This window comes from Mya arenaria, chromosome 4 (genome assembly GCF_026914265.1).
Source record: "Mya arenaria isolate MELC-2E11 chromosome 4, ASM2691426v1".
Classification (NCBI taxonomy): Eukaryota; Metazoa; Mollusca; class Bivalvia; order Myida; family Myidae; genus Mya; species Mya arenaria.
In genome coordinates this window covers 60,741,156-60,765,427 of record NC_069125.1, presented here as the reverse complement: position 1 = coordinate 60,765,427, position 24,272 = coordinate 60,741,156, and the positions used below count along the sequence as shown (strand labels likewise).

Sequence of the window (24,272 nt, the reverse complement as noted above, 5' to 3'; positions counted from 1 at the left end):
TATGAAAACCTGTGCCGCAGTGTACTACCACGCCATGCAGCTGCTACCTCCCTTTGCATTTGCTTCATAGACATGACCTTTAAACCATATAGGTTAATAGGTGACTGGTCCGTGATTCGAACAAATAAATAAAACGTTAACAATACATTACTTTTGTGTTGTTGTTTTTTCAGATCATACATTTTTAAGTCTGATTCAATTCTCTAGGTGTAAACTGGGACCAATAATGTAATCTTACTCCCAGGTGTAAAGTAATAGGACAGGAGCACAGATAATGCATATTAGAAAAATTCTCACTTTCAGACCCATCGGCCCAACAGTGTTGTATCGCGGTTTTGCATTTTTAAGAAAGTTTCAATATCGTAGCTGCATCTCGTTTGTATTGCTAAGACATTTGAACCTTATTATAACCGCGAGTCAGGGATTATCGAAACGATTTGACAAAACAAACAAAATGGTCATGGTACACATACTGAATTTCAATGACGTGTACACTTATTAAGATACTCCGATAGCTTCCCACGACGTGCATGCAAGCACACACGCACGGGCGAATACACACACACGCACGCAAGTACACACATATCCCCATACAGGTTTCAGTCTCCAGCCGAACCTGTTAAGTGAAATTTGCGGGGGGGGGGGGGGTACGTCTAAAAACACCAGGCAACTACTACACATTTAACCGAACCCAAAACACATCACACATTTATTTTTATGGCTTTCGACTTGAGAGTACCTTTATAGTACCTCTAGTGCGCTTGTTCCAACTTGCACCCTCTATCAGGTGTCGTGAATCATGGCCCATCCTGGACCGTGATAGGCATTTGATTACGTTGCATGAACAAATACCAATTAGTACGGTGACTGTTTTTTTTTAAATCATATATTGTATGTTTCCAGTGGTTTATGGAGATTTATCTGTGAAATACAAATGAAAGTTCACTGTTTCAGACAGTGAACATATCAATTTAATATTTTTTTAGTTTCAAAAATTTAGCCCGCGCACCCAGGAATATGGCACAATATCAACAACGTCATTTTTTTCAAGCCCAAATGGCGCTGTAAACGTGGAGGTTGGTGCACCTCGTTTCCGCATAACACCATAGATAGATAGATAGATAGATAGATAGATAGATAGATATATTTATTCGTGCATATATATGTCATAGTAACAAACCAAATATCTCATAAAGTTATAACACAGACTGATTAACAAAGTATTAGTTATGATATCTATACTAAAGCACAACATCATTAGAATGCTTTGGATACATACGTGCGTTAACAAAGATTTAATTCAATGTGACAAATATATAACACAGGATAACCCATTAGAGTTATTCAACTTATTTCCAATGGGGTCCTTATGACAAATATTATCAGTTGTAAGCTGTTTAAATTAGGTTTACTTAAACAAAAATAACATGCATGTACTCTTGACCAGTTAAAGAATGATTAAATGTTTGATATCGAACTTTGACAGTTATAATGCAACCGACTGTTAAAACCATATGACACTTAAGCATAATATGACAAAAATCTTTGGACTGATATGCAACATTAAATGAATAACAATTAATAAAATAGGAAATCTTCCATTTCTGCACATTTCATACCAACAATGAGATGTGATTTCACTTCCTTTTTAAAAGTATTCTTATTTTTCAGTTCTATTAACTTTATTGGAAGACTGTTCCAGTCCTGGATTGCTTGATAAAAGAAAGTATTTAATATAAAACTGTCAGCCTGTGGCACTTTAAAATTTCCAGCACTATGTCTACTGTTGTAAGAATGTGTGGATGAGACTAAAGTAAAATGTTCATGTAAGTATGATGGGCATTTGCTATTAAAGATTTTATGTACATGGTTTAGTCGTAGTTGCTTTATCCTATTTTCTATATTAAGCCATCCAATATCACTGAAAGCCGAGACTTTCAGGGAAGTTCTATAATCATAGCCATAAATAAATCTGACAACTTTGTTCTGAGTGACCTGTAATCTGTTCTTGAATTGTTTAGATATACCACTGTACCAAGATGTCGATGAAGTCAAAATGACATTGTATTAAGGAGTTACATAACAATCTTCTTAGATTCATATCTAAAAAACGATTTTGTCTATATAAAATTTTTAGCCTAGAATTAACCTTATTGACAATATTGTTAACAATAGATGCAGCAGTGAGATCATTGTCCAGTATATTTCCAAGATATTTAACAGATTGTTTAGGTTTTATGATATGGCCATTGCAGTTTACATTAAAGCTATCAATTTTTGTTAGTTTTCTTTTAGACCCAAATAAAATACATTCTGTTTTTCCAAGATGCAAAGACAGTTTGTTGTCAACTAACCACTTACTACAGTTTTCAAGTTCCTTGCCGAGTACATTACTAATAACAGACGGATCTTTGTGTGAGAAAAGGATAGCACTATCATCTGCATATAATATTAATTTACATTTTTCACTTATGCTTATACTCATATCATTGACATAGCATAAAAACAGCAACGGTCCAAGTATGCTTCCTTGAGGAACGCCACAAGAGATGTTCACGAATTCAGACGTTGTATTATTTACATTGACAACTTGTTTACGTCCAGATAAATATGATTGAAACCACTCAATTGAATCCACACCAATTTCTTTTAACTTCTGACATAGAATTTTGTGATCTACGGTATCAAACGCCTTTTGAAGATCCAGCATAATCATTCCTGTATATAGACCTTTGGAATTTTGTTCTTTTATATGGTCGGTCAAATGAATTAGGCAGGAGTCAGTTGAATGGTTACATCTAAAACCACTCTGAAGTTCGTATAATAATCCATGTTTAACAAGAAAAGATTCTAGTTGGTTGTATACAACTCTTTCTAAGATTTTTTAAACTATACATAGTATGCTTACAGGTCGATAGTTTGAAACATCAGATCTGTTGTTTTTCTTAAACAATGATTTATCTTTAGCATTTTGGAGTTCAGATGGTACAATGTTACTTGTGATAGAGCTGTTTATCAGAAATGTTACTGGTATCTTTAAAAATGGTGCAGCATCTTTTAAAAATCTTGCAGGAATGTTATCTAACCCTGTGCTTTTTGAACAATTTAGTTTACATAGTTCCTTGTAAATGTATTCTTTACTAACAGTGTGAAGTTTAAATTTAACAGAGTCAGGATTTCTATCTTTATAAAATCGTTTAAAACAGTCAGACTCATAGTTAAACAAATTGAAGGGCAAAGATAGTTTTTTTACTAAAGTTGAGGCTACAGTAGTAAAAAAAGTATTAAAGTGATTTGCAATCTTACATGGTTCAAAACAATTTTCATCATCAATGTTCAAAACAATATTTGGAGAAGATTTACTTTTACTACTATATCCAAGATTTTTTAAATCTGACTCAGATTTAAAAAATCTTGGATATAGTAGTAAAAGTAGTGACCACAGCTTTTTTAGATCATTTTTATTTTCTTCCAGCTTGTTCGACATATATTCCGATTTGGCCTTAATTACTTCTTTCTGAACAAGGCTTCTGTAAAAACGATATTTATCTAACATCTCCTTCTGTTTGTATTTTTTGAATTTGAAATAAAAAGCATCTCTTTGACTGATGAGTTCCAGAATGTTAGAATCTAACCTTGGTTCACTTCTTTGTTTTAGCCTGACTTCCTTAACAGAAGTACCATACGCAAGGTAAGGATAAATCTTCCATACTCGAGCGGCCATGGGTTCTTATAATTTCATAACCAAGTGTAGCTACGGTACTCTTTCCCCCTTAGTATATATATATGATTCGTTTAAATTGATAGGAAAATTAAAGAAATTACACAACATTATTCTTTTTCAATCGGGCACTTTCGACTTTAGGCGATATCCAAATGTGACGTCACAAAAACACACAAACTGTTCACAGTGCTACTGAAAAGTATGCCACATCAATGTTTCCCCCCACCGGACGGGTGTGCGTGTGTGTGTGTGGTGTGGTGGGGGTGGGGGGTGGGGGCTATATAAAGGACTTTAGACATAAGTGGATATTGACAAGCTCGGTGAGACCGGTAGGAGAGCCACCCGGGAAATAAACCTGACCGGATTTTCTTTCCAACGATTTTAGATGTTTGGAACACTTCCGAGACCAGCGGATGTTGAAAAAAATCCCTTCTCCATTGGTGGGGCTTAGAAAACACGCCTTTCAGTTTGTCTAAATCCACTGGGTGTGTTGGGATGGTACAATAAACGATTGCTTGATTTTCCACCTTAAATGATTTGTCTTCTTTTTTTCGAAATATTATTTTCAAATTAACATTATTAACATACTGCAAACATCAGTGTCATTTGGACATAGTTTATTAATATACACAGTCATGTACTATTTATAAATATATATTCATTGTACCTATCGTATAATTACACATACGTACAGCCATTTATGCACTATACTCTATTACTGTTGCATGGCAGTATGACTCTAATTGCAATATGAAATCATCGATAATTGAACAGTTCATTTGATAGACGTACACGCATTCCTTCATTTATATACTGCATTGTAAGAATAAAGTCAATCTTTACATTTTATTTATCATCATCCAACGATTGGAGCGCTGGTTCCATGTTGAAGCGTTATTAAACAAGGCTCTGTGGATATAACAAATGTCAAGTTTTGCCCGCACTGACTAAAATCTGATATCGGGACTATCGGTTGAATCGAGGAAAATCCGGTAAATCGTATTCCGGATGTGGAATGGATGTCGTGTGGAAGGGGGATGGTCACTTGCTTGAACGATGTGTCATCTGCGTCGATAGGCAACCAGGCAATAATGTGGGAGGTATTAGGTGGGACATGTCCGCTCAAATCTCCGGATACTGTATGGTTTTGTGACAATCTGCTCAATGTGTAAATATACCCATCGGCGGACTCTTGCCATACTGATTGGAAGTAGGACTCGCCTATGGTTGACAGCAGTGCTTCAAACATAGTAAATACCGTTTTCTTTTTGAAATCTGCTCTATGTGACGATGTTAAACCACTTCTACAGAATAACGTTTCACAGTCTGTGTTGGCATAGAAGTACCACGTCGCCCGTTCAATGTTGGACCTGGCCAACAACATTAAACCCCTGACCGCGTATATAGCCTGCGCTCGCTCCGAAACACACTCGGTGCCACTGCAGTTCTCCCCGACACCATGGGAATCCCAGCCCCACTCCGTGACCCATAGAGGCTTGTTTGGAGTGTTGACATCCCGCCATCGAGACAGCGGGCGGATGTTGTTGAAGGACGATAGTTTGTTTTCTGGGTATGTCCCTCTGCGGACTCCATTGTTGTCATTGATAAAACTATACGTATGGCAATTAATCACGTCAATGTTAGTTGCCACATCCTCAAGAACACGTGTTCCTATGTAAGTGTGAACATCGTCTTTATTTTCCGCTTGGAATGTTGCAGGAACCACGATCATACTGGTGTCGACGCTCTTAACGCCTGCGCTCATACCCCTGAGAACAGCGGCATAAAAGGGTGCGTCGTAATCCCACGGTTCATTACCCACTTCAATAGCACTGATCAATCCGTTGCCTTTCTCTGAACCGAAATGGTTAGCAAACTCTTGCCCGTAATGACGGGCGGACTGCTCTGGAGTGTCCCACACGTAGTCTGGCATTGTCTTGTTGGTAAATTGTATCGATGCATCAATGGTCATGTTTGCATTTCTCCAAGCTTGATATTCCCTGTCCCAGTTCAGCCACCCCATTGCTTGAGTTCCTCTACCAGCCGCCATCTCCATATACTCGGGATCAAGGTCAGGGTCGGTAACGTCCCAGTTGAGGTTGTGGTAGTTTCGGGCATGAGAAGCTATCGCATTGTACAGAAAAGGTCCTTCACCGGGCCCTAGCATATAACTATACTTTTGATTTCCCCATCCCCATATTCCGTTGACTCCGAGCATGTCCCGAAAACTGTGCTTTGCTGGTTTGGGAGCGATACTGGGTCCCCAGATACCATTAGCGTCCCACGCGTCAATTTCATAGCAGTAAACTTTATTGTAATTTTTCATGTTCACACTATACCTTAATTTTATGTACCGCGCAATTTGCAATTTTACAGTGGTCGTCACAGCGTGTAAAGCATTTGGTTCTAGGGAAGTTTGAGTCCACGTATGCCCGTCTGCCGACAACATGAGAGCCAGCGCGGAGGCCGAATTTGTTCCGGCCCAGTGGCGGGTCCGCACAGTACCAACTGACCGTGCCTCTCCAAGGTCTACTTTCACTTCTTCCGAGCAGCCGTCTGGACCGATGGCCCCCAACTCTTTAATAAGAAATTCCGAGGATGATTCAATCTCGACACCGGTAACTTGTAATTGGTCATCCTTAATGAACGAGTTTATGTTCTGATAATTATTACTGGTGTTCAAGGTTTTAATTTGCTGCCTAGAGTTAGAAGTCAATACAAAGAGTTTGGTTTCACTGTTGTACTTTCCACTGAGCGAAATAACCTTCACGTTAGATGATGTTTCCAACATGACGGAGAACGTTGCCGTCGTTGAAGCAGCGCTAACAGAGACAGTGGTATATGGGTCACCATCAGTCGCATGGTTAACAGTGTTGACAACATTTCCATTTGTTGTGCATCTCCCACTCTCACAGGCATTTAATAAAATATTGACGTCACTTCTGTGTAAATAATAACTCGGGAGACAACTGCCGGACACCCAGTTTGTGTTGTCATTTCCGTCAATAACGCGGCCTACGTCACCTCCGGAAGTAGCCTGTACGGTCACATTATCCCTTTTCGTGTAGGACAGAACGATACCAGCATCTGGATCCCACGACGAAACCAACGCTACGGGCGTTGTTACCAGAATGAAGAGCACTGGGATGAAATTCATCTCCACCAGCTGAAAAAAAGACAAAATGGATCAATCTTATCACGTGAATGATTTATATCATTTCGCAGTTTCACCTCGCCACTTTGCGCATTTTCTCTCTTCCCCACTGGAAGACCGATATTGCAAATGTATTTATTTTGAAGAAGTCATAAGCAAAAAAAATCAAACTAAGGTGTTTTCTAAAACTGAAACACTTACTTTCGAGTTGTAACTTTATATGATGTTAAAATGTGTTTGTCCTTAGCACTATTGACAATTGATGGGCATTGTGAAGTGTTTTATATACAAGTAAAAATCTCAATAGGCCGGAACCAGTGTTGCGTTTGTAAATATCCTAAAACCGGACTTAAATTTCACTGATGACAGAGCATGGAGATATGTCATAAGGTATAGTTTCACCAGTTTGTACAGGCAGATGTACACGGCTCATTGCCATCTGAAGGTGCGGGCATTGACGTAATTTTGGTTTGATTTATATTGATGAGCATTATATTGATGAGCCTTGACTCATCAACATTATATACTCTTGTTCCAGTTGTTTACGGTAGTAGTTTTTACGCATGGTACAAATAACACACATGACTTACAGAACTGTACTTGCTAAGAAGACTCTTGAATGGTGACCAACCTTACTAGACTTTCTTGTTGTTGACAACATGACCACCCTCCGATTTACATGAATGGTTTAAGCAAGAGATGCTTGTAAAACTTTATGACCCCACCCATGAACGCAGTTTTGTCAGAAACATTTGCCTGGCTTTATTCAGATGGTATAAGGAATGCAATGACCACGACTGTGACAATAAACCTACCTAAACGCAACAACTTACATGTCAGCGGTTCTCGAGTTATTTTGCAGACAACGTTGTGGACACACACTTTGCTGTGATCTTAATTGTGAACAATACAGGTCCGATCATTGGTCAAGTACAATCTGCATGTACTAATATTTTTCATAACTTGTCCAAACATCATTCACTTTGATCATGACCTTTGGCACACTGATCCGACAACTAGTAGTGGTTATCTATTGGTAAAGGGCAACTCACTAGCTAAGCGTTAAGGTCAAACAGTTCTTGAGTAATTGTACATACACTGTTTTTACAAAACAATTGACATGTACCATGACTTTTGACTTACTAGATCAAAAACTAAGAAAACTGGCCAAGGGCAAATTAATACTGAGGTTTGATTGTCCTAGTCCAAACTGGCATCATGCGTTAAGCTACTGTCCGGACGAAGTCAGTTACACAACACTGTTGACCAAGACCTTGACCATTAACCTACTGACCACCAAATCCATATAAGTAAGCTTCTGGTGAAAGGCAAATTACCACTGCAGTTTTATGGTCCTAGGTCACAGGTCGAAGTGGTTTGAAGTTATATTGCGTATATCGGTCATCTACTGGAAACAAAAAAATAAGTTTCATGGTCTTAGGTCCGGCTGTTCTCTAGTAAGTGTGCGGACAGTTTTTTTTCATAAAAGTGTGGACTGTACCATATAGTTTGACTTATTGACCCCAATACAATAGAGGTCAACAATTGGTCATCAACTGGCAACCTACCACTGACGACTCATTGTTCTTGATTACACTGTCCTTGAGTAATTGTAATATTTCTAACAATGTTGACCTTGACTTTAAAGCTGCACTCTCACGGATTAAACGTTTTGACATTTTTATTTTTTGTCTTGGAACGAGCCAATTTTTCCGACAATCCATGGAAACCAGTTTAATAAGACTGCTGACAAAAAATTAGATCGCACTTTATCATATTTTCGTTAAAAACAGTTATGTTTTAAGGCGAAAAGCGTTTCTTACGCTTTAAGAAAAATCATTTTTTCGACAGTTTACCAAACAATGGAGAGCTGATCTGTGAACCGTCTAATATGACTGAATTGAAGGCATTGCTGCCAAAATCTGCAGATTCTGAACATTTATTTGAAAACGGTGTCAAAACTGACAATCTGTGAGTCCGGCAGCTTTAAAGTTATAGTGCTGACAAATAGTTAACAACAATAGGGGTCATTTACTGGTCACCGCAACATACAGCTGAGTAACATATCATTATAGTATTTGTTCTAATCGTTCTCGACTTACAGTGATGACAAGACAATGAAACCGACAGACGGAACATCCGACCGACTTACCGACCAACAGACCATCCGACCGACCGACGGACGGACGGACCATCTGACCGACTGACTGACCGACCGACGGACCATCCGACCGACATTTGCAAACTTATGTGCACCATCTTCGCAAGGGGCAAACCAATATTATCTAACACTTCAATGTTAAGCATGAAATTGAAACGCTTTAAGTATACAATATAATAGATTGAATTTCATACCCGATTCGCCATTTAAGCAGTTTTGCTTGTTCTCCGTATTCAATCCCTAACTCTGAAAGATACTATGTATAATGACTCCTTTTCCGTAGTGATAAACGCTTAAAATTTAAGTATATACAAATAAGACAAATATAGTAGTATATATGAATATAAACGCTACAATGATGACTTTTAAGATAAGACAATTTTCTTTTCTGTGGTCATTCCTATGGTGGCATATTACTGCCATAAGATAACATGATAACGTTGATTTTCGCGATAGTTATCTATTTGACTAGTTAATATTCGCGAAACCTTTTCGGTAAGATAAATAACATACGACTTTAAACAGGCCTGAAAGTGCCAAGAAATGCCACCTGTTACCTTTTTATGCTGTACAACACTAACAGTTATGGTTTGCGAATTCCACATAATAAGTAACAAAACTGGTTAACTTATGGTGGAATATAACTGCTGTAAGATAACCTGCTCACGTTCGCGTATTGTTTCGTGTTAACCACTTAATTTTCGCAATAAGTATCTACCTATCTAGTTAATATTCGCGAAACTTTTCGGTAGGATAAATATCATAAGACTGAAAACTGCCACCTGTTACCTTTTAACACTGTACAACCATAACAGGTTAACTAGTCATGGTTTGCGAATTCCACTTCGTAACTTACTAACTGGTTATCTAAATAGGATTCGTGTGACCAGTCACCTATAAAGGCATTCTAGATTCAGGCGCTAACAGGCTATCTAGTTATGGTTTGCGAATTCCACTTATAATGTAACATACTAACTGGTTAACTAGATAAGATTTGTAACCATAGCTTAACCACAGTGGAATTCGAAAATCAGATAACCACCAGAAATAAAATTATATAGATAAGTGATAAGCATAACATCGTATATATCCATTTGATTGTCTTCGATTAGTTACTTAAATGGCAGACATGTAATCGAACGACTCAATGGAGGCGCTCTATTTTCGACCCTTCGCTCGTACACACACTGGTTTGTCTTATTTGTTTGCCCATAATAGACGGATTAATGTTACGAACAACATGTTAAACCAATCACACGCATTTATATTTTCAACAAACTTATGAAACTTTCGGAGCATTTGGAACTAAGTTGTAAATACGACACAATGGTTTTCAAATTGCTTTACTTGTATTCAACTTCAATACAGCCAGAACGATACGACATTTTTATTAATTTAACAAAATATATATACATTGTATATGAATCCATACCAAATGAGTAATTTACTACACTTCAAAAACATCCGGGTGGGTACGAATTGAGTGTTTTCAAATTTCAAAAAATATATATAATGTATATGGGAAGGTTACCGTAATGCAACTCCGTGAACTTGAAACGTTTTAAAGGCTGTTTTAACATTCTATGTGGCTTATAGCTGAAACACAAATTTACAATACAACATAAAACAAGGCTGATAATAAAAAAGAGTGCCACGCAGCGAACGTCAACGCTATTCTGTTGTTTTCGTTTTCTCTTCCAAACAGGGGACATAACTCGTGGGCATTCAAAACGATGCCAAATGCGACACAAAGGCAACCAAGGCTATCACAATAATCCGACTGTTGTTCGTTGAAAAAGAGACGATCTAATAATCAGTGAACGTTTTATTACATAATTATGTGTGAACTTAAAGATAATTATTGTATTTTTAGGCAAGTAAATGTTCAATAAACACATATGTGTACACATCGCATGAAACATCGTTATATTTGCAGTCACTGTATTCAGAATTCATATACCAATATGTTTTCTTCATTATGTATCTATACAAATAACGCATTTTGGCCAATAAAAGTCTACACAAAAAATCCCATTCTGAATGCAGCGTCATTTGGTCCAAAATTTTGATCAACTAAAAAATAGAGAGAATGAGTTGAAACAGAATCATGGTGAGGTCCCAGGAGTTTCTCAAAAAACCTGTGGATGAGGTATAAAATAATTCAGAAGGCACATTCATCTGTATACCTGAACTATCAAAAATATTGTAATTGGATAAGAATCACGATGTTGTAGGCTTAAATGATCTTATATTTAAAATACATAGAATCTGAGATCAAAAACAAATTATACTCCCAGATAGAATAGGCCAATAAATTTATGCCAGAACCAAGTTCATAAAAAAAATATTAGTGTAAAAATACAGCAATTGAAATTCCAACACACGTATTTAACAAGTCGTTCACAGGAATATTGGCATACCTAGAGAAGATTTAAAGAGAATGGCTTTGTCAATATTTGCTCAAAGACTACGCACAACAAAATATTTTTGACAGGACTCATTACTCTAATTTATTACAATAACAATAATCATATCCCTACAGTGACTTGAATGCAGGCGGATTCATGGATCAATTACAATTTAAGCCTACGCGTTTAAAAATATCAGGATCTCCCTTTATGGTTTGTATATTTTTTATAATTTGGTCATTGTTTCCACCCTTCCACGTTTATCACTGAGAACATCTACATAACTGCGAGAACATCTATGTACTAATATCAGCCGACAGATTACGCCTTTGATGCCGGTGTGTAGTGCGCGGAGTAATCACCGCCGCCATACTGGTCGCTGCTATTGCTGCGGCACAGACGGACGGACACCGCTAATGTCGCCATCAACGCCAGGGACGCACCTATACCTGCAGACGATAGAAAACACGTGCATGAATGGAGAGACGCCGTAGCGTGATTTCTTGACGACAGGATTACACTTTTAAAGCTGCACTCTCACAGATTGGAGGTTTTGACAACTCTTTTTATTTTTTGTCTTGGAACGAGCCATTTTTTGCGAAAATCCATGGACACCGGTGATATAAGACTGCTGACAAAAAATAGATAGCAGGTTGTTATATTTAAGTTGAAACATTACTGTATTCTGCATTTTTCTTAAACCGTTAGTAACGGTTTAGCCATAAAACATTGATTTTTTGAACGGAAAAAAAGCAAATCTGCGATCTGATCTTTTGTCAGCAATCTCTTGACAATTTGCTCTTTCCAAGACAAAAAATAACAAGTGATGTTTGTCAAACATTACCCACCCCCCCCCCCCCCCCCCCCCCCCCCTGAGCCCCATGTTGTTAGGATTATATGGACAATTGAATGAAATATGCATGGACCGAAATGACAGCTGATTTGTTGCTGTTTTAAGATTATGCCCATTAAAGTGTGAGGATAAAGTGTGTTATGACCGTCATGACCTTTGACTCTATGAACTCAAAATCCAGAGTCATTAGCTGGTCACCAGAAACCTAAATGTCAAGTTTGAGGGCCATGGGTGCAGGCATTGTCAAGTTATCAAAAGACAAGTTTTTTTCGTTCAAGGTCACTGTGACCTTGACCTTTGACCCGATGACCCCTTAAATCATAAGGGGTCATCTACAAGTCAGATGCAACTCCAAGTCAAGTTTAGAGGCCATGGGTTCAGGCATTGTTGAGTTATCACTCGGACAACCTTTTACCATTCAAGATCACTGTGACCTTGACCTTTGGCTCTATGAATCCTAAAATCAATAATGGTGATCTACTGGTCAGGCTTAACATCCATGTCAAGTTTAATGATCATAGGTTCAGGCATTGTCGAGATATCATTGGGGGAAGATTTGTTAACTTTTTTGCATTAAAGGTTACTGTGACATTGACCTTGGCCTGATGACCCCCAAAGTCGATAGGGGTCATCTACTTGGCAGGCCCAACCTTCATGTCAAGTTTAATGACCATAGGTCCAAGAATTGTCGAGTTTGCTTTCAAGGTCACTGTGACCTTGACCTTTGACCCCTAAAATCAATAGGGGTCATCTACTGGTCAGGCCCAACCTTCAAGTCAAGTTTGAGGGCCATGGGTGCAGGCATTGTTGAGTTATCACTTGGACAACCTTTTATCATTCAAGGTCACTGTGACCTTGACCTTTGGCCCAATGACCCCTAAAATTAATAGGGACAATCTTCTGGCCAGGCTCAACCTCCAAATCAAGTTTGAGGGCCATGGGTGCAGCCATTGTCAAGTTATCACTCGGATAACCTTCTACCATTCCAGGTCACTGTGACCTTGACCTTTGGCCCAATGACCCCTTAAATCAATAGAGACCATCTTCTGGCCAGGCCCAACCTCCAAGTCAAGTTTGATGGCCATGGGTGCAGGCATTGTCGAGTTATCACTCGGACAACCTTTTACCATTCCAGGTCACTGTGACCTTGACCTTTGGCCAGATGACCCCCAAAAACCATAGGGGTCATCTCCTGGTCAGGCCAATTCTCCAAGTCAAGTTTGAGGGCCATGGGTGCAGGCATTGTTGAGGTATCAATCGGACAACCTTTTACCATTCAAGGTCACTGTGACCTTGACCTTTGGCCCAATGACCCCCCCCAAAAAAACAATAGGGGTCATCTACTGGTCAGGCCCAACCTACAAGTCAAGTTTGAGGGCCATGGGTGCAGGCATTGTTGAGTTATCACTCGAACAAACTTTTACCATTCAAGGTCACTGTGACCTTGACCTTTGACCCATTGAGCCCAAAAAACAATAGGGGTCAGCTACTGGTCAGGCCCAACCTCCAAGTCAAGTTTGAGGGTCATGGGCGCAGGCATTGTCACGTTATCACTCGGACAACCTTTTACCATTCAAGGTCACTGTGACCTTGACCTTTGGCCTGATGACCCCCAAAAACAATAGGGGTCACCTACTGGTCAGGCCCAACCTCCATGTCAAGTTTGAGGGCCATGGGTGCAGGCATTGTTGAGTTATCACTCGGACAAGCTTTAAAATTATTTTACCATTAAAGGTCACTGTGACCTTGACCTTTGACCCGATGACCCCCAAAATCAATAGGGGTCATCTACTGGTCAGGCCCAACCTTCATGTGAAGTTTGATGACCATACGTCCAGGAATTGTTGAGTTATCACTCGGACAAGCTTTGGTCTACCGACGGACCGACCGACCGACCGACCGACATACCGACATGCCTGTGCAAAGCAATATACCCCTCTTCTTCGAAGGGGGGCATAAAAATAGTTGTAAAACGGTAAGTCTGTGAGAGTGCAGCTTTAACGTATGTATATACACGGTTGATTGGAACGCAGTACTGTATACATGCCATGATATTAGTCAACTGATATTGGCACGAGTACACTTTCCCTAATCAACCGATTATTTTCTCGTAATTGAACAGTGGCCTTTAGAAATGCCACGTTTATATTCTCCATCAAGTGAAGTCTCCACAGTGTGTGTTGATTTTAAGCTGCACTCTCACAGATTTACCGTGTTTACCATTTACCATTTAAGCTTGGAATGAGAAAATCTTTGCGTAAGTATCTGCAAACCAGTGATAAAGGACTGCTGATAAATGATCAGGTCGCAGATTTTCATATTTTCGTTACTATAAACGGTTAAAAAAATGCATAAAACATCAATTTTTGAACTTAAATATAAAAATCTGCTATCTAATATTTGCCAGCAGACTTATATGACTGGTTTCCATGCATTCTCGCATACACTGACTCGTTCCAAGACAAAAAAAATAGTTGTCAAAACGCTCAATCTGCGAGAGTGCAGCTATAAGACAGGATGAGTGAATACTGGCCTATTGAAATGTCATGTAATAGACGTAATAGGTCATTATTCACTTATCTGGTCTAAAATCAACACACAGTAGAAATTGTGGAGATTTCAAAGGAGTTTAACTTTGACATTCATTACGCATTGTTCAATTGGTATTTGAAAAGGTTTCGTGACGTCATCATTATTGGGGCTAACAGGGGCAGGGGTGCGTTACTAACTTACTACTAATTGGTTTCAGTTATGTACAGTGTATAGCATAAATGGAATTATATCGATGGCTCTGCCTGACAAAATGTCCTTTACAAATCGATTCCAAGCATCGAGGGATACACGCATTAGATGTTAGAACGGGGATACGCCGTAAAGTGATTGGTAAGGCACGACTGTTGTATTGATCTGATCTGCTGGAGACATTGGCCAGTTTTGAATACGGCAGCTGATTTGTAAATGACTCATACATGTATGTATCTTTGCTTGTACTCGCTTTACAAAAGCGTGGCATACCATTTATCCGTTCTTTGGCAGAAAGAGACGCACGCCAAATGTTGCCTCGGACCCCCCCCCCCCCCCCCCATATCGCCAAATCCTTGATCCGCACGATATTTGAAAACTCATCCGACTAACCTGAGACGAGGATGCCCCATGGGAAGTACAGCTCTATGGAGATTCCCTCGAAGGCGTCCATGGATTCCAACATCTCAAGGCCGCTCACCGTGTTCGCGTGCCGGAACCCCTGGATCGCCACCGCCGCGAACACCAGGAGACCTGCAACCGAAACAATAGATAACTCACACATTTCTACATTCGCTATAAGACACTAAACAGGACCTTTCTGCATACCAGTCGGGTAAAAACAGTTTGTGAAACTCTGATTTCGAAGGCAAATTTCAATAACCACTTTTCGTTGTTATAATGTCAGATAGTTATAAGGTGTAAGCACAGTGCAGGCGGGTTACTTTTCAACCAATGCGAGGTCGCAGAGAGTTCAAATTAGTAATGTCGCAGTCGATTGCAGGTCAGGGACAGTCGAGTATTCGCGTTCAGAGAAGAGAATCAATCTGAAAAACTATGGTTGATCCTCTTGTATAAACATAAATCCACTATTAAGATAAACGACCCAAAAACTATCATATATATTGTTTATACATTTTTGTTTCTACTTATATTAATTCTGGTCATTTAATAACTATTTTTGCAGCTTTGTACAATTTAATTGTATACAGACCACAAAGAGCCCAGGCTATGGTGCCCAAGATCGCCATTGCGCGACCGGGAACGTTGTTGTCCTCTCGCCGGAAATGCATGAGCACGAGAAGGAACCCCACGAGAGCCAAGATTCCACCAGCCAGTACCAGGATCTTCAGGATCGTGAAACTTGACGCAAAGTTCTGCTGGGCCACTGTAGAAGACAACATAATGATAGCAATGGGATCGAAACTTGGCCTCAAACTATAGTCTTTAACCGGAAATCACCAGTCAAACCATTTCGACTGTTTAAACTTCGTGGAAAAATAATAATAATCACCTGCTTTTAAATGTCCATAATTGTACTTATAAGAACCAAAATAAAAAATAACATATATGCAAATTCGTATGCTGCATTTCGGTTATTTGGAATATTTTTTTCTATTATGAACTGAACACAAACAAATATGTATTTTTTTAATATATTCGAAGATATTTTTAAGTAATCGATTAACAGCGACCTCAATCGTACACAATCGATTTTCAACAGTTCGAGATCATCGTTTGATCCATAAATGTAACAGTTTCGTCGACTCCAGCAACCCGTGTAATATATTCAATACATATTATCATAATAATTTGATTTAATTAAAGAGCGCAACATCTGTTATTCGTCACAAATTTTATACTCAAGAGCAAATTCAGCAATATTTAATTTTTTCCTGCTTCTGAATAAATAACAGTAATTTGTGGAAATTCAAATCTCTTTGGTATTGCGGTAAATGGCGCGTTTCTGACTCATTGTCATATATATATTAGCAAAATATAGCTTTGTTACAATCATGCAACGAAAAAATACCATCATTACAGTCAATCACTTTACACGTTGAATTTAATACACGCGTAAAATTATCTGACTGTAATACGTCAAATTAAAGGCAATAAAGGCGCACAACATAAGTCTATGCAAAAATGTGTTCTTTTAATTTTTATGTATGTTTATGTTTAACTCTATTTTACTTTAAAGATAAAATACCCATATGATTTACGAACAGATTAGAAATAGTAACCTTTTAAAATAAAATAGTAACCCATAACAAATAACACAGATACATAATAATCAGAGCGCCCTGTAGCTACTTAACCGTTGCGAAATATAAATTAGGTCACGTTTAACGTTGATAATAAATCAACAGGTTGCGTACTCTGCTGCCAGTCGGTCGTTTGGGTGCCCTGTAACGACATCTGGTCAAATAGATTTCCGGAGGAAGTAGTAACACAGGTAGAGTCCGCCATGCCGTCCGGCCGGACACATACTTTCGTGATGATGAATCCCATGTTGATGCTCAGGTCCATATCTGTGTCGCCTGTGTGGATGGACATCGCCCATCGTGTCCACGCGGGTGCAATGATACCAACCAGTTGGAATCCGATTGAAAATCCACATAAAATCGTGAAAAACGATCGAAAAACAGTGCACTGCATGTTTCCTTTCTGTGCAAAACTAAGATATCCAGGGCACTGGGCTGGATGCCAGGATCGAGATGCTCACGAGTATTGGTAATTCAGAGGCGAGCAGATCGAGGAACGCTAGCGACTGTTTCATAAATTAGGCCAGGGCTGTATATTCATACACGGCGTCAGTAGTCAGTCACACCAAAGATTGTTTTGAGATGAGTTGTGCTACCTGAGAGTAAAAAGGGTGTTCTCTTTTTTACTCAATGGACAAAGGATGTATTTCATGGAAATATTTACATCTATTATTTTCATGCTTCCCGGTTGATTATTAAGGAATGAATTGTGGGGTTGATGTCATTATCGGGGTATGAACGCAATTGGGTTGGTCAAAGTGTGTGGAGTCCGAAGGACTCGTTTCCTCGTTTCCTATTTTACTGGTATCATAAACCTCGTTTCCGCAAAACACCCTACGCTCGGGTCGGAATGAACCTATCTTACACTCTCGGCCATGGAAGATACTTATAATCTATCATTTTATATACTTTAATCAAAGCGCTTCAAGCGTTGAAAGGTTTTCCGGGGGTCCGTGTTACCTTTTGTGAGTAAATATAGTCAACAAATTAACATACACATATAAAGATAAAATAAGGATGCTCATAAATTCATTCCGACAAAAACTGCTAGATTTTATGCTGATACCCGATTAAATCAAAACCAGTCAGTATCCGAGTCACTTTAAATACCGTCATGTATATAGTATGTAAACTGATACCCAAATAATTACTAAAGTATGGAGTAATACTCAATTGCATATGAAACCTAATCTTGAACGTTGGTTTCATAAAAAGTGCCCTGCAACGGATAAAGCATTCAGGCATTTTCTTAGTAAACTCGACCCTTCCAGACCATGGCCGCTTAATTGCAATAATTAGGCTTGTGAACAAAATGGCGTCTACATTTATTTCCCGATCTTCGTTAAACTTTTACATTAGTTAAATATCCATGAGAACATGGCTGCTGTCTTAAATCAGCTTGTTACCACATTAGTTCCGCCATTTAAAATCGGACGTTTTCTCATTTAAACAGTAATTAGATATCTATGAGATCTCGGTTCCTTTCCAAAACTAACCAGAACCGACCAAGCATGACTATACAATGGCCCTTGAAATTTGCAAAACTGCTATAAATGAGCTTGTGTACACAAAGGGAACTTCATTTAATATCCGATCTTCGCCAAACGTATTCATTAATAAAATATCCATGAGAGCTTGGCTCCTATTTTAAATCAGCAAGATTTTCCTGTACATGACTGGATTGAAGAATCGCTCTACTTGAATGGCAAAACCTAACAAACCTTTTTTATAATTATTGTAGACTTCCTGCGTGATAAAATGTTGTTAAACTCCCTAATAATGTACTGGAATCTACCTCTTTCAATTTCCGAATCATGTGAGGGTAATCTTAATCGGTAAAATTGGTATTACTACTTAATAAACTAAAATACTATATTTATATCATCAATACAATTTGACTAGTTTTTCCTGTATGTAATGATGTACCTTGATGTTGCCCTCAACCTTTAAACTGTCACTCGTGGATAAAATAACCAAATTTATACCAGTGGTTTATAAATATGATACGGCATTTAAGCTAACGTAAACATAGAAAACATACCAATGAATGAATTACATTCACCAAAAAAACTGACCATAGGATGAAATGAAATCTTATTCGTTCATTTAAAACATTTTATTTCGACATCTTACGCCAAATGGGCATTTAATTGCATCACCAAACGATCAATGTTTTTTCGATTTTAACTAGTTCACCGGGTTAATTTCCGGATAATAAACCTGCCCAGATTCTATTATATCCATTAGTATCTAGTTCCCCGGCCGCGGCCAAAATGGAAACACAGATATGAGCATGTATTTATTTTGATTTAGTACGCTTTAATTTTTCTTTTTATATTGCGTTTTGTCGATACTGAAAGAATACGTTTTCTATTATTTGAATTGCGTAATTAAACAAACACGCAGCTCATTCACACTATATTAACCGCATAACATATTATGAATACTCAACTAAGCGCTAATTTTAGCAAGCTACTTAATATGCGGAACCCAGCTCCGTAGCTATTACATCCAATTTCTATATTACAATTTAAGACCAAAGAAATAAAATCATATCCAATAGTCAGAGCTGTGGGACCACTCTAGGTGTCATTCATCGTAGGGCCCGCGGCATTTGGGGATCAAAATTACTCGTTTGGCGAATATCCCACAAACTGGTGGGAATAAAACTCCTCCTTTGGCCTCAAAAATAGGTTTTAGTCACACTAGGGGATGTGACGGGATCAAGCCATATAAATGCAGCCATAGGGAACGGGAAAATCATTATAAACCCAACAATAACAACATTCAGTAGTGTAGAGCTGTGGGACCACTCTAGATGTCATTCATCGCCGGTTTCGCGGCATTTTGGGTACACAATTACACCTTTGGAATATCCCATCAACCGATGGGAGTAAAACTCCCCCTTTGGCTTCAAAATTATGTTTTAGTCACACTTGGGGATGTGACCGGGTCAAGCCATAATGCAGCCATTAAAGGGCTCGGACAGACCTTTATAACAACAACAACGTAGCTATTACAGTAGTGACGATTGATAAGGTCGTTGAACACTGGCAGTTCTACCAGCGTGTGCGCATTATTTCAATTTCGGCTTGAGTGACGATTCCTTATTATTATGTAATGTATGTCTGAGTTCCCTCCCCTGTAGTACCTTATTTTTAGAATTAGTATGCAATATTATTTCAATGAGGACAAACCCAGAACTGCCAGGAGTTTTCCAGTTTATAGGAGTTTTCTTCATATATGTGTTTTATAATTGCATTAACTGTTAATACTATGCAAACAATTACACACTACTACTTTTAACTACACATGAACTTCAAACATTATCCCAGGTATGTTTATTGAATTGATTTTCATTGAAATCTGGTACATTGTAGTATGATTTTCAACTCCACATGGACTCAGTTGAACTCTTGTGGTCTATTACAAAAGTTGATCTAGCGATCAAGCCTAAAATGCAGTCAAATGTTAAAGATGCGAAAATGATTAATAAATATCGAAAACAATGGTTCTTCCACCTAATGCAATGATTTACTTCCGAATGCTAATTTGCATAATGGATGCCAACCGGAAATCTCAAAGTGAAATGGCAACACACGAAAGGTACAACGGAAAAAGAACGACATGTATTCCTACGGCGGTCTACAGCCTAAAAACGGCACCAAGAATGCATATCATAAAACGGTTTCATGCGAATCAAAATATACAAAATGTACAGTTTTATTTATTTAATAAAAAATGCATGAATATAACAATTGTTACAGTTTCCTTACTCTTATTAAAAAAAGTCTTAGTCTGAGGAATCCAAAAAAATTAACCTTTTTATTTAAGCTTTATGATGGTTCTTCAGAATTGTGATCTATATGCTCTTAAGAAAATAACCATTATCTTGATTTTCTTAAAAATGTGTATTATATATTAATTTTGTGAACCATTTTCTTAATGGAAGAGAGTATAATAAAGTTCCTATGTATGCCACCTAAATGTCCCTCCACTCCAGCACCTGGAGGTGCGGACGGGAGGTAAAGACTTGCTGGCCAAGGTTGACGTTTACGCCGTGGACTACGCGCACAGCTTGCCGATGGTTTCACGTACCCGTCGTGTTGCGACACAACAAAGCGGATCTATATCACAGCAGGTCTGTATTTCCATCTTATTTTTAACATGCTTTTATAATTACCAAATGTGACACAATAAGGCATATGCTCCTATAAACATTTGTATCATCTGAACAACATGAGCAGTTAAATCAAAAGGATATATATGCAATGTAAATTGTTAACAAACGAATGCATGTGCATGATGAAAAGAAAGAGACCGAAACACGTCCAATCCTGATTAATCTTTATTTTTGTATTCTTCTTAATATCAACACAAAGAAAAATACGCAGAGAAAAGACTGAACGGTAGCAATAATACTCATCACAGCGCTTTTTTAGCAAGCTACTTAATATGCAGAACGCATCTCCGTAACTACCCGTATTAGAGCAGATTGGTAACTAGGTTATTTTCATGTGAAATTGTTAGTGTAACTTCTAACGGCGCTGGGGTTGATACGCCCGTTCGCGCATCGATTCGTCAAAGGTTAAAGCTGTTTAATATGACGTTCTGCAGATTATAAGAGTCTGCAGCTCTAACGTCATACAGCTTAAAAAGGCCCATGTGAAATTGCAAAATGTTTCACCTCGGCGTGACTCGTGAAATATAGAGTTTGATGCTTACCAGTCGGTGAAATATATTAAGACCTTAAACTGCAACAAACAACTATCCTCTTCATCATAAAAAGGTTCATTTTGAACTCTCAGTTAAGAAATCATAATATTTTATTATCTAGTCAACCAGTTATTATTTTACTTACTGGATGGACTTCGATTCTGGCATATTACTGCCGTAAAATAACCTGATAGCGTTCGCAAATTGTTCGTGTTAATCTATGGTGGCATCTTACTGTCGTAAGATAATCTTTAAACGTCGCGATTTTTTCGTGTTAACCAATTAATTTTTGCGAAAATTATCTAGCTATCTAGCCTTAATATTCGCAATACTTTTGTTGTAAAATAAATATCATAGAACTAAAAACAGGCTTGAAAGTGCCCAGAACTGCCACCTATTACCCTTTTAAGCTTTACAACACTAACAGGTTAACAAGTAATGGTTTGCGAATTCCACTTAATAAGTCACATAATAACTGGTTAACAAGATAAGATTCGTGTTACCACTTATCTATAAATTTATTTATACAACTGGTTATCTACTATTGCGAATTTCATTTAGTTAGTGGTGACACGAATCCTAGTTAACCATGGAGTTAGTATTTTACTTACTAAGTGGAATTCGCAAACCATAACTACATCACCCTGTTAGTGCCTGAATCTGGATTGCATTCATAGGTAACTGGTAACACGAATTGTATGTAGTTGACCAGTTGTTATGGTACTTAAAAATTGGAATTCGCAAAACAATAACTTGTAACATGATTGGTTAACTCGATAAGATTCGTGTTGCAAGTTATATATGAATAGATTTATACAACTGGCCCCAATTTCTCGAAACTTCTTAAGTCTCTTATAACTGGATTAAGCTAAACCCACTATTTTTGTCTTTCAATATTTTGCGTTTTATATTCTTTTTTTTTATTGTTTTAATACTTCAGATAAGAATTATCATTACGATTATCACAATAAACAATTTTTCATACGTAAAAAAATCACTATCAGCATGTATTTTGTCTAATTGAAATAAGCAACTTAAGCCTGTGAAATTTAAGAAGTTTCGAGAAATTGGGGCCTGGTCATCTACTTATGATTGCACTTACTCAGTAGATTAACCAAGATCAAATACTGGTAACGAGAATCTTATCTAGTTAACCAGTTACCATCACTTTTTAAGTGGAAATCGCAAACCTTAACCAGATAACCTGTTCGTATTGTTCAGCATGAAAAGGTAACAGGTGGCAGATCTGGGCACTTTTTTTCAAGTCTGTTTTTAGTCTCATGATATTTATCTGAACAAAAAAGGTTCGCGAAAATTAACTAGATAGGTAGATACATTATCGCGAATATTAAACTCGAAAATTAACAGGTTATCTTACAGCAGTAATAGCAACCATACCTGTGTACTACAATTAAGCTCAGCTTCACACTTAAATACGTTTGCTAACAGACACAACATTTATATGACATTTAATGACTAAAAGTGAAGCGAATTAAATATCCGGCTTCACGCTTTAACCATTCGTTAATCTGATAATAGAATTTCTGTGACTCCACTTACAAGCATCATTGATTGGATTTCCCTTGGAGTCGCCCCACGCCTGTGATGCCGGAAGGAGGCGGCATGTGTCACCGTAGCCCTGATTCACACACACGTGATTGAGCCATAGACCGCGGCGGAGGTAGATGGACATGTCGAGGCTGGCTGTGTGCACCTCGATTCCCATTCGCTCCCACGACGGAAACAACAGTCCCACGATCTGAAACCCGAATGAGAACAGCCCCAACACGAAGAACAGCATGCGGTATGGGGAACATTCCATTGCGCCTTTGTGAAACACACTGATCTATCAATTCACTCAATTCACTAATTTTACGTATATTTATATATCACAATACTTGTACTATTTCACCTTCCACTCTTTTTACAGAAACGACTTTGACACGTTGAAAATGAATTACATTTCCGCTAAATGCATACCTAGATTTCCACTTCTCCTAGTTCACATTGTTTCAGCCAAGCTTTAAGTGTAACATTATGCCAAAATTATGCAGTAGAGTATACGTACGCACATACGCTAAAATATGAGCGAAACTGTTTCTAAGAATTGATGGATGCCACTTGAGCGAGACCTGTTGGCCAATACACGACATCGGTATACTTATTCAGAGTATAACATACGAATTCTGAACTGATAAGCCCGATCCGGTTGCACAGTGCACAGGTGGTAAACTCAATTAACGCCGGACGGTCTGAATGGCAAATAGCTTATTTGATTACCAAAATTAATGCACTTGTTCCTGATATACACTGTAATTACGTGTGCTAGGCTGAATTTTATTTTCATGTGAAACAAAAAATCTTAGATATGCATACAAAACATTGTATATTAAATATAACGGGTATTTTATCAAAAATTGTTACCAAGAGGCATTGATTTGTAAATAAAAAAATCGTTTAAAGAGGCAT

The 24,272-nt window shown here is 38.1% G+C and overlaps 2 protein-coding genes across 4 annotated transcripts; both read right to left on the bottom strand.

Moving 5' to 3' along the window:
• Window positions 1-4,320: 4,320 nt before the first annotated feature.
• Window positions 4,321-9,400, bottom strand: LOC128231466 (uncharacterized). 2 transcript variants are annotated; one of them, XM_052944327.1, is made up of 2 exons: window positions 9,234-9,400; window positions 4,321-6,890 (listed from the first exon to the last, which is right to left on the bottom strand). In XM_052944327.1, the coding sequence occupies exons 1-2, from the start codon at window positions 9,243-9,245 to the stop codon at window positions 4,581-4,583; spliced, it is 2,322 nt and encodes a 773-aa protein (XP_052800287.1). In that variant the 5' UTR covers window positions 9,246-9,400; the 3' UTR covers window positions 4,321-4,580. The 2 variants fall into 2 exon arrangements, with proteins under 2 accessions (XP_052800287.1, XP_052800288.1); XM_052944328.1 differs by lacking the exon at window positions 9,234-9,400 and adding an exon at window positions 7,080-7,160.
• A 966-nt stretch (window positions 9,401-10,366) lies between these two features.
• On the bottom strand, window positions 10,367-23,904 carry LOC128231467 (uncharacterized). Of its 2 annotated transcripts, none has more exons than XM_052944331.1 (4): window positions 23,364-23,904; window positions 16,037-16,210; window positions 15,436-15,576; window positions 10,367-11,896 (listed from the first exon to the last, which is right to left on the bottom strand). In XM_052944331.1, the coding sequence occupies exons 1-4, from the start codon at window positions 23,623-23,625 to the stop codon at window positions 11,769-11,771; spliced, it is 705 nt and encodes a 234-aa protein (XP_052800291.1). In that variant the 5' UTR covers window positions 23,626-23,904; the 3' UTR covers window positions 10,367-11,768. The 2 variants fall into 2 exon arrangements, with proteins under 2 accessions (XP_052800291.1, XP_052800289.1); XM_052944329.1 differs by lacking the exon at window positions 23,364-23,904 and adding an exon at window positions 17,202-17,581.
• Between the last annotated feature and the right edge of the window lie 368 nt (window positions 23,905-24,272).